The following is a 10,885-nucleotide window of genomic DNA, read 5'->3' on the forward strand; positions in this document are numbered from 1 at the left end:
CAGAAAGTTAAAAGTGAAAACAAAAGTGAAAACAAATATTTTCTTACTTTCTACGATTCTGTAGAACTCTAGTTTATCCTTCCTAACAGATTCATGAGGTTTGAAATTTCAGGAAGTATATTACCGTATGGGAAAGGGTAATGCCATGATGCCATCTATCTGCTTAGTGCCTGCCGTGACATTTTGATTCATCCGTGTGATCAATGAGATTTCAGAACTGTCGGTCCTAAATTGCGTCAGTGTGGATGCTTTCTGGAGGATTCCCCTTTCATCCATTTAATTCTTCTTGTATCATAGCACTGATCAGTTATCTATACCGCTGACGCCAGTATGGACCGCTTTCAAAAACCTCCATCTCGCCGCCGAGGGCGCACTAAACACCGTTCCGATCCTAGTCAGGTCTCTAGAACCTATCAGAATTCAGATTCCGATGAAGACCAGTACGACGATGCTGGCAGTGCCAGTAAAGCCAAACGTCAACCCCCTCCTAAAGACCTTCTGGTGTTTGGTTATGCCAGCCGCATTTTCCGCAATGACGAGATAGCGGGCCAAGTGGAGAGCGGACGATTCATGATTCCGTGGATGGGCGACCCGGGTTTAATGATCGACAGGTGCGTTAAACGGGCTGATCGGGAGTAGATAGGATGGCTAGAGAGTGTCACTATAGGATTAGGCCTGTGGATTCTCCCATTACTATCACGGGTTGTTCGTAATAAATCATGGAAAGTGGGCTGTATGGAAGACTGGACAGTGTGGAATCGCTGGAACACCTGATGTTTGCCAACGGAAATTGGTGTCGAAGGTACTCAGTGAATATTTTTGTTTATTTTTAAAGCGCTTTAAACCAAGAATTTTTGTGATACATCTTTAATGTGTTGCCTTTCAGTAGCGACGATATCAGTTCGTTATCAGTTGCCGTTTTCTGCGTAAAATTTCTTCTTGACTGATTGATACATTTTGAGTTCGATCACGTGAAGTTAAGCTTTAAGCTGTTGCGGAATGAGATTACACAGTGGTGACGGAAGAAAAGACTGATGGCGTTGGAAAAGCATCAAAGAGCTTTAGCTAGAATTTTTACGAACTTGTTATTCCGATTGCTTCAATGGAATTTTGAATAACACTTATTTGTGCTTTTAGGTATGACGGACTGACATTGGAGAACGTCGGGAGTAGTGTTCATCGCGTTTGACGATTCTGGTTTAACAAAGTGTAATTCTTACCAGAAATATTTACCATATTAATCTGGTTTATGTTTCGGCTGCGTACAAATAAGCACGTTGTGAATTTTCCTTTGTAATCGTGTTTCTTTGTATGCAGGTATGATTGTCGTGGGCATTTGCACAATCTCCGGGAATATGATGCTTCGACGGCGGTTTCCTGGGTGGCGCCGCAACCAAACGATGATGAGTCCAATTTGGAAGCCAAATGTCAGACGGAGCGCTACCGTGATCTGGTAAAAATTCAGGAGAAAGAGCGATTGAGGAAAGTGGAAGAGAAACGGAAGATCATGGAAAGGGAATATGTCCGGGCGACGGCACCGCCTTCACCTCTCCGGCTGCCCGTACGCCGGCTGAAAATGCTACAGGCAATAACTCAGATCAAGGATTTCATGCCATTGGATTTAATTATAACTCGGTTCCACCACCACCTCCCGGTGAGGGCCCGGAAAAGGATGAAGAAGAAATCAAAAACGATGAAACTCCTAGTGCTACTGCTGTTTCGGGTAAACAACTAGATTACGTAATTGGATCTAACTGGATCTACATAAAAATGTTATGTAGATCCAGTTAAATGATTTTTAGCGTTTTTACATACGTATATGTATTACGGTATGTACATGTGCACTCTTGCGTATTATTGAGAAAATTTTTCGTGTTCACTGTTACGCTTTTTCAGAAACCGCTGCTGAAAACGAAAAGGAAATGCAGCCGTTTATTCCGCGCGAAGATTTCGACATTCCGTCACACATTTGTTTGGTAGGTGTTGTTTGTTTCTCGAATTTTGACTTTCGACTAATTAGAGGAATTAACGAAAGTTGTAATGTACATCTTGAATTGTTTTTTGCAGCCTCAATATAAACGTTTGAATACCATTATCGAGCGCACGGCAAACTTTATCGCTGACAAAGGCCAGCAGCTGGAAGTTGTCATCCGTGCTAAACAGGCGAATAACGAATCTTTCCGTTTCCTCCAGCCTACCGATGTCCTCCATCCATATTTTCGTTTCCTAGTCGACTCCATCAAAAGCGGCGCTTATAAACCTGCGCAAGAGAGTAGCTCCTCGTCCTCGGAAGACGAAGACTCTGATCATTATCTACATCCCTCTTTATTAGCTGCCAAGAAACCACCTCCCGCTGCTCGTCCGACTCTCCCTCCGGCTGCTGCCAAAGTCTTCGCGGAACCGAGCGCTTTTTCTTCCCTGTACGGCAGCCTAATTGATAAAGTACAAGCTAGTGCAGCTAGTTCACGTAGCACGGTTCTAATGGAAGGCGGCCGGCCCACTCCCGAGATGATGTCAGCAATGGAAAAGATGGCAGCATACGTAGTGAAAAATGGATCGCAGTTTGAAAAAATGATTCGAAATCGGCACGGTCCGGATGATCCAAAGTTTGGATTTATCCATGGTTATCATCCTTACCACAGTCTCTATGATGAGATGAAGAGGAGTTTCCGGAAGCCGGTTGTGGAGGAAGATGTACCAGTACCGCCACCTACGGCAGTCGTTCCGGCACCGATACTGGAGTTTTTACCGCCGCCACCACCACCTCCTCCACCGCCGCCACCTCCTGTTTCATATGAGGTCATTACGCTACCGTCATCTCCGCCACTGCCTCCTCCACCCCCTCCGCCACCACCGCCGGTAGAAGATCCGCGCATAGCGGAGCTAAAACGGAAAGCAGTGGAGGCATCATTACGAATTTCGGAGAAATTGAAGGAACGGCAGAGTAACGGCGCACCAGAGCCCAAACTGCCCACCCCGGTGGTGTTCACCGTTAAGAGCAAAGAAAAACCGACACGCTTCGAGCGAAGAATTGTGGATCTGGAGGAAATTATCTTGCCTGTGCCACCACCTGCGCCGAAGGTGGATAAAACCGAGAAAGTGGTGGAGGTGAAGAATGTGGAACCGGGATCGCTGTTGGAGCTGTTGCAAACTAAGCGCGAGCGCAAACGCAGTAGTAGTCGCGACGGGAAGGAGAGTCGAAAAGAGAAGAAAAGGAAACGTAGCCGGAGTCGGAGTCCACATGATCAACGACATCGCTCGCATCGAAGCCGAGAGCGCAGCCACAAGCATAAGAAAGAGAAGAGGAAGCGGGACTTATCATAGAAGTTTCTTAATTCCGAGATTCTCTGAATGTTTGCTAGTTGTTCTTTGGGATAACGAACTGTTAATTTGGAGGCGACTCGCTCCGGCTGTGATGAAATGATAATACCAATTGCTTTACTTCCTTAGTGTTTTTGCTGACCGGATATTGCTGTTGGGTAATGAAAATGTTAAAAATGTGGTTATAAGGACTACGTTCCCATGATTTCATCATCTTTTTATACTTACAAAAACAATCCAAGTTTGTCCATCAATAGACTGTTTTGTTAACCGCTTTCTTACAAATATTGTTATTTTTGGCTAACAGAAAACAAGTATTCGGCAAAGCACAAGTGTCATTGCACAAAGATTGGTCTGTATGAATACATACTATTATGTTATGGAAACATATGAGAATGATTTAGAGCATCCTCACAGCAGTGTCGCCTGTAATACACAATTGGATGACTTATTCACCATTTAAACAACATTCCGGTATACTTGTCGGATATTCCCGAAACCTATCCACACAGTTCCAGCAGAAGCGCATGAAATGCTTTACACACACAGGCAGCGAACAACTTTGGCACTGGTGACTGGTTTTTCGATCCATCTTGTTCGGGCACATTTTGCATCGCTTTTGTTTCCCTAATTTCCATGACAGCGCTTTTGGTCTCTCCTCCTCACCCACTGTTAGAAAAAGGGTGCTTTATTAATCGAAAATATTAGTTCAAGTATAGAGATGAAGAAAGTATAAAGACTGCCTTATACAGGCTTATACAGATAAAGCAACAGGACGCCTCATAAATATTGTACGAGTACATTTCGCACTAACGACGAAAACGAAAGTTAACGCTGTACCGAGCGAGAACTTAATCAGTATAAAGCAGTTACAGTAAAACCTCTCTATAAAAAACAGGCACGGTTCCATCAGTTTCGTATGTTATACCGGGGTGTATTTTATAAAGGGAAACTTCCTCCAGTGGCGCTGTGATAATTTGGGGTTGGAGGCGCCGCAATACATGTATTTTATTAATGCAACATTAAGGCGGTAGCGAGAATCTGTAGTACATTACAAATTTGTATTGCATACGAGTACATTAAAAAATACAAACTTCGTTTTGAGTTCATCATAAAGTATGATTAGTACTTGGAAACTGGCAAAAAATATTCTATGAGATATACTTTTGAATAATTTACAGTAATTACCATTTACACAAACAACGTTAATGTTGCTCCACATTAGTTGAGGATGTTAAGATAACGAGAGGTTTTACCGTACTTCATATTCATATAAAAACGTAAAGAACGTTACGGACAAACTATGTAATGTGAATATATATTTTCACACCAAGCAAACATTAGCACAATGTAAACAAAGTTTTACCAGTAGCCGAGGCAGTCTTTCCATTTAATGGTACAGCGAGAATCCATAATTTTTGTCTACGAGAACCGGTACGGTACAGCGAGAACCCATCCAAATCTACAGAAAAATTTAATATATTCTTTAGTTTCACGAAATCTGACAAATTCAGAATAAATAATGACTATTTATTCCTGTTTTTGTTTCGGATGGTTATTGCGCTAGCATCCGTTCAGTTGTGCTTTTAATTCAGACCAACTAGCGATACCTCTCGGTACCCAATCCCGTTCGAATTATACCGAGAAAGCTAAGAACTGCCGATGCAGTATATCAATCAGAAAGCAAATTCTTTCATCAGATTTTTGTAGCCGTTCAGGTCAAGCTACAGTAGAATGATATGAATATTAATCTGAAACCAACGAGCTTACCAATACGCACGACAATCTCATTTTCGACTAGCTCGTTTCCGGCTAGAAACATTTTAGGCTACCAACAGTACATTACAACCAAGGCAGATTTTAAAGACCTATCTGTCAGCATACTCGTAGTGGTAATCAAACTGACCACCGGTCAGCAATACAATAATGCCATTCAGTGCTTTCACTGCGAAAAACCCTTCATCTAAACCGCAAATCTAAAGAAAAATGCTGAACACAAATTTCACATAAGTGCAAAACACTACTCTTCGCGTATTTTAACCGGAATCATGGAAGTCGGGAAAGCATCTGAGATGCAGGCGGACTTTGCATTTGATGCACCGGTTCCGTGCGGATGAACTGCCGCACTCCTTGCATCGGCCAATAGTACTCGGTTCGGGAAAGTGGTTAATCCCGTCAAAGCGAACACTGTTGCATACGAAAGTCGATAGTCGTGTGGAAACTAAGAAGATCAGGTTCAATTTAATTTTTAATAACATATTTACTGAATGCCAAGTATTTGTACATAAGTCCACTTGGTCGAGCAAAACACAAATGTATTTTCAAGCAAAATAAGTATTCCGGTTTCTGAAAACGGTAGTCCTTCCGTGTTAATTATGTATAAAGTGAGTACTACGTAAGTGAAAGTGATACTGCGGTAAAAAGACTGTCCCGTTTTTTTAGCAACTATAAATGGAACGGTTTCCTATCATTTGCAGTAGCATCTACCATATGTATTTATACGATGAATTAGTTGTGCTTCGTAGGAGTGTATTCGGTGGCAAACTTACAACAAGATCGATCTACAGAAATTGATCATGATTAACCCGCGGAAGAAGATTGCTGCGCAGAACTAGTTTTGAAACAAAAATACGAGGCCCAGGCGGGAATAATTTCCAGTGTTCGTAAGAATCGTAACAGTAAGAAAAGAGTATACAGTGTCAAAAACACAGCAATTACAGTAACATCAACATAAGCCCGCTTTTTCCATGCATTGCAGGCATACCGCACCATAATGCTCTCCACAAACATGATTTTTACATGAAACGCACAATACCGTCGTTCGACGATTTATCTTGCTAGGACAGAAAAAGCAAGATTTCCGCTTATCGGCTTTACACGTCTTGAATAGATTTGTCTCTGCCTCCACGTCTGTTATATTGTGAGCATTAGGCGGTTTTCTTCCTTTAAACACGCGGATTTTGCTTTCTACGGTCGGCGAACGTGGAGCATGCGTAGTGTATTCTTGAGAAACAGAAACCTCGCTGTTGACTGCCTTACTGGATACTGCAAAAATCAAAGATGATGGCAACAGCCATAATTTCTCCATTCTTTCTCCTATTTTTTTGACTACTTATAGAATTCATTTGACTCGAAGAACTAACCAAACTAACAAGAATTCACTTAACGGACTGACATTACAAATTTTGATGAATTTTTAGCTGGAAACTCGCAGAAAAAGCAGCACCGACATTGCAATACCGCTCATGTGAAACAAGTTGCACACTAAACATTTTGATTGGAGCGCTTGGAACCTTCAAGCGAAAAGTGCGGTGAATAATATACTATACAGCCACTTCAAAATTAAGAAATGCTAAGGCTACCATGATGGTCAGCGACATGGTCAAATAGTAATAAAATATAACATACAAATAACAAATACTGTGCGACAATCGAGTTGAAAATACATATTATCACAATTTCAGCTACTAGGTTCCATCAAAGGCGGCTCAGGACGGCAGTGGTACAATGGAAAACAGGCCCGATGCAAGCGCATATTACATTTACTGCACTTCTGTAGCGCGGAACTGCGCCCACAATGCCTGCAACGTCCTCGACTGCAGTGCTCTGGGATATGATTGATACTATCATATCGCAAGCTTAAATTAACACCTGCCGCTGTTTTTGCCAACTTGTTGACTCCCAAAACATTATCTGCAAACAGATAAAGTAATAACCAACCTGCACCAAATAAACTCACACCCGCTCACTAAATAAACCTAGCTAATTTTTGTGTTAAAACTGCGCACAGTTCACCCATAATTAAATCAATTATGTATTAGTACAGAATATCTCCAGTCAACTCATCAAACACAAATAACAACCGAAAGCAACATCGTTCGATGTTGAGCAGATTTCAGACAGAATCAGCCTATGAAATCACATCACAGACCTGCTCAGAATGACTGTTTTGGATGAAAATGAATGCTCTCCACAAAAATGCTCTCCCCAAACATGATTTTACATGAGACGTACAAACAGGTCGTTCTACAATTTATCCTGCATGAACACAGGAAAAACAAAAGCTCCGCTAATCGGCTTCATAAATAGCTGAGCTGTTGATTAGCCTTGAGAAACAGAAACCTAGCTGTTGACTGCTTCTCTGAATACTGCTCACGTCAATATCAAGCTGATGGTAACAGCCATAATTATGCCATTCCAACCACGAAATTTATTCAACTCAAAAAGTTACTTACTCCGACTAATAAGAATCCGGTCAAAAAGATTTTATGTATACTGTAAACCGGTTTAACAATACAAATTATAAATTTGGAGCTGGAAACTGACAGAGAAACCAACACCAACATTACAATGCCGCTCATGTCTCATGGGAACAACCTGCACGCTAAAAATTTTAAACTGTAACTTAAAAATGCAAACAGCACTCACTGTACAGCCACTTAAAAATCCAATTTCAATTAGAAGTTTCCACCAGCGGCGACTCGGGACGGCAGTGGTACAATGGAAAGCAGGACCGATGTAAGCGTACCTTGCATATACTGCACTTTTGTCGCGCGGAGCTGCGGCGACAATACTTGCAGCATCCTCGACTGCATTGCTCAGGAAAGTGAACACTATCATATCGTGAACTCAAACGAGAAATTTTCGCTGTTTTTGCCGATTTGTCGACTTCAGACGAATGATCTGCAAACAGATCATATACCACCCAACCTGCTTCTGACTTAGGTGTACACTAAAAAAATTGAATAATTTTCGAAGAAAGCTGTAACAATCACCATGTACCAGGTCCCTTATGTATTAGTACAGAAAACCGTTCAGTCAACTGAGTCAACATGACCAACACACATAACAAGTCAACAACCGACCGAAACCAACGTTTCGGTGTCGAGCAGAACTCAAATTATGAAATCAAATCACAGACCCGCTCAGAATAACTGCTAAGCTGCCTTCGATAAAAATAATTACGAGAAAGTTAGCTCAAGCTTTTTTCTATCCACAAAACACAAAAAGCGCCTTCACTATCACTAACGCTGAATGCAAAGCAACAAATTCATCATTTTCCGAAACATGTCCCAATATTTTTAAATTTAATAAAATCTATTAAATTTTAGAAAACGTAAAATCTTCTAGGTTTTTAGTACCTTATCGTGCATAACTTCGGTTTCAAACTATGAGCATGAAGTAAACCGAAAGCGAGAAACAGTCGAACTACTGCTACAGCAATTGGCAAAAGGGCACATTTTCAAAAAATCGTAAACGAACCACCGAAGATCAATTTTCAACCCACCTTTAGCACCTCGTTTTTTCGCGCTTTTTAGTCTAGTGCTTTTCCGCGTGGTTCCATGTCCGTCAACGTCATCGGGATCATCCGAATCTAAAACATATGATAAGCATGTACCGAAGAAAAACTGCTCACAGTCAGCTAATTCCACCACATCAATACACACAGTCTAAATTAATATCAATTACCTTCATCAGGCGGTTGCTCGTAATCGGAATCAGCCGTTCCATCACCATCGACGCCGTCGAAACCGAGAGCCGGTTCCTCGAGTTCTATAAATAAAAATACATTGTAAAAACCCTCATGCTAAAAGCGCATAAACTAATGTATTCGTTAAAACTGCAAAACAGGCGGACAGTCGGACCTTCATTTTTGGCCATGCAAGGGGAGATTCCGGAAGCCGTGACCATCATAGGCTCCATTTCAAAATGCCTCGAAGGCAAGGATGTCGGTAGCGTAAACATAGAAGTGAGATCCATAACGGGGTGGCTCGACGTACAGATGACCGTTGCATTGACGGCAGATGTGGCATCCGTGGAAGGCAGTATATCACTGAAACATCAAAATTGTTCTTCCAAGACAGAAATTTAATTTGTTCAATTTTTCCATTAGAACACCATTCAGAAACCGACCAGTACGGGGAAACAACAATATATCCACAACAAACAAAGTAACTTGAAAAAATGCACGTTTGCGTGCAGTGGCAAACCGGAGTGCATCAACTTGTGTGAGTCTATGAGTGGGAGATATGATTTTATTTTTAAATAAATGATTAATGAGGCATAAAAAATTGCCTAATTATAAATTACAGATTACTTTAAATTATGTATACCGTAAATCAGGTGACAAAAAATAAATAGCCCTAAATTAAATGATAAAATAATTCAAATTTTCGATAATGCAAAATAACAGAAGAACGTGAACCGAACATTCTAAACTATTAACTGTTCAAGTTGTACCTAATCTTCTCCGCCTCTGCAGAAATGCCTTCGTCCGCAGGCAAATTTGTCTGCATACACGTTTCCCCATAATCTGCTTCGCACTTATTTCCATCCACCTTTCCATTTCCTACATCATCTCCATCCGCTTTGGCCTCATCCGTCCCGTCCTGAAAGACCCCTGCATGATCAAGCAGCTTCATGAGATCATCGCCATCCGCCAGATACTGTCGCCCGATGATGGTTTCTACAAATGAGGAGCTCACAGGATTCTCGTCAACGTACACTGTCGGAATCAACAAGGAACCGCTTTGGCCGTTACACACGCAATCCTCGGCGCGGATGCGAATGCTTTTGCTCAACTTTGGAAAACCTCCCCGGAGATCAAGTTGGTAGAAGAGGATAATCTCCGCGGAATGATCGATGGCTTTGCGCCATGAGGTCGGTGGAACCGATGAATCGATTCCGATGGATTCCACTAGCTTTTTGTATGACACACCGGGAACTGCAGTGTTTCGTAGTGATTTACGGACGCCACAGGCAGGCCCTACACCATCAGGGCTGAAGAAAACGGAGTTTTTCTTCGGCCGTCCACGCCCGCGTTTGAATGGAAGAGACATGACGTCGGATTTTTTAGTCAGCACAGCAAGTGACTGCAACGATCAACGCATCGAGATTCAAGTCTCCAAAATGCAGATGCTGTCACCTGTCAGCTTAATTTACCAAACCGATGGATGACAGGGCTTAACGTTCTTTTCTTTGCCCAGAAAACGAGGATCGAAACAAAACTCAAACTACGACTTTCGGATAACTGGAAAAGAATTTGCAGGAAAACTGAATGAGTTTGGCACGATTTGTGAAAACAAAAACACCACTGCAGTTTGCCGCAAACTTTTTTGCGCGGCAGGGTAAGCGCCAGCTATCGCCCCACCGCGCTTACCATCGACCCGCTACGCTTACTTCCTTATTACTTTTCTGGCGAGAAACAATAATTATAGAAATGGAAATGCCGATGCACTGGGCACTGGGCAGCAGAATAATGCGAATACGTAAACTAAAATTATAAAAACGGTTCATCTATAAAATAGATTTTTGACAGTCAGATTACTCAATTTTCAAACAAAAAAAAGTAGCAGATCGTGGTTTCGATCCACGGACCTCTGAGTTATGAGCCCAGCGCGCTAACCTCTGCGCCAATCTGCTGAAAGTGTTGTTTTGCACACCATGCCAACAGATATCTATAGTCTACACCGGTAGAAACTTTGTTTGTTTTATTTGACAAATAATCCTATCTCCGCTTACAGCTTCTCTCCGCTGGCCTTCGAGACCTGTGGACCATTCGAAC

At 41.9% G+C, this 10,885-nt stretch overlaps 2 protein-coding genes and 1 non-coding gene across 11 annotated transcripts; 1 reads left to right on the forward strand and 2 right to left on the reverse strand.

Annotated features, from left to right (window-relative positions):
• The first annotated feature begins 6 nt into the window (after nt 1–6).
• On the forward strand, nt 7–3,578 carry LOC129594287 (splicing factor, suppressor of white-apricot homolog). The gene is made up of 5 exons (XM_055490918.1): nt 7–611; nt 1,318–1,723; nt 1,803–1,815; nt 1,897–1,976; nt 2,068–3,578. The coding sequence occupies exons 1-5, from the start codon at nt 331–333 to the stop codon at nt 3,322–3,324; spliced, it is 2,037 nt and encodes a 678-aa protein (XP_055346893.1). The 5' UTR covers nt 7–330; the 3' UTR covers nt 3,325–3,578.
• LOC129594351 (uncharacterized) lies at nt 3,564–10,393 on the reverse strand. Of its 9 annotated transcripts, XM_055491007.1 has the most exons (7): nt 9,562–10,393; nt 8,967–9,154; nt 8,791–8,874; nt 8,609–8,695; nt 7,850–8,004; nt 4,688–4,783; nt 3,852–3,990 (listed from the first exon to the last, which is right to left on the reverse strand). In XM_055491007.1, exons 1-6 carry the CDS (start codon nt 10,158–10,160, stop codon nt 4,712–4,714), a joined length of 1,185 nt encoding a protein of 394 aa, XP_055346982.1. In that variant the 5' UTR covers nt 10,161–10,393; the 3' UTR covers nt 3,852–3,990; nt 4,688–4,711. The 9 variants fall into 9 exon arrangements, with proteins under 9 accessions (XP_055346978.1, XP_055346983.1, XP_055346985.1 ...); XM_055491003.1 differs by lacking the exon at nt 7,850–8,004 and having other exon boundaries at nt 3,564–3,990; XM_055491010.1 differs by lacking the exon at nt 4,688–4,783 and having other exon boundaries at nt 3,820–3,990.
• A 277-nt stretch (nt 10,394–10,670) lies between these two features.
• Trnam-cau (transfer RNA methionine (anticodon CAU)) lies at nt 10,671–10,743 on the reverse strand. Its single transcript has one exon. It is a non-coding gene; the product is annotated as a tRNA-Met (tRNA).
• Between the last annotated feature and the right edge of the window lie 142 nt (nt 10,744–10,885).

This window comes from Paramacrobiotus metropolitanus, unplaced genomic scaffold (assembly GCF_019649055.1).
Source record: "Paramacrobiotus metropolitanus isolate TYO unplaced genomic scaffold, Prichtersi_v1.0 Parri_scaffold0000067, whole genome shotgun sequence".
Lineage (NCBI taxonomy): Eukaryota > Metazoa > Tardigrada > Eutardigrada > Parachela > Macrobiotidae > Paramacrobiotus > Paramacrobiotus metropolitanus.

Coding starts and splice junctions, on each gene's coding strand:
- LOC129594351 (XM_055491002.1), bottom strand. CDS start 10,160: ATGTCTCTTCCATTCAAACGCGGGCGTGGACGGCCGAAGAAAAACTCC. Junction 8,696..8,790: donor CGAGCAACCGCCTGATGAAG/GTAATTGATATT, acceptor CATATGTTTTAG/ATTCGGATGATCCCGATGAC. Junction 6,367..8,608: donor GAAAAAACGAGGTGCTAAAG/GTGGGTTGAAAA, acceptor TGATTTTTGCAG/TATCCAGTAAGGCAGTCAAC.
- LOC129594287 (XM_055490918.1), top strand. CDS start 331: ATGGACCGCTTTCAAAAACCTCCATCTCGCCGCCGAGGGCGCACTAAA. Junction 612..1,317: donor CCGGGTTTAATGATCGACAG/GTGCGTTAAACG, acceptor CTTTGTATGCAG/GTATGATTGTCGTGGGCATT. Junction 1,977..2,067: donor TTCCGTCACACATTTGTTTG/GTAGGTGTTGTT, acceptor TGTTTTTTGCAG/CCTCAATATAAACGTTTGAA.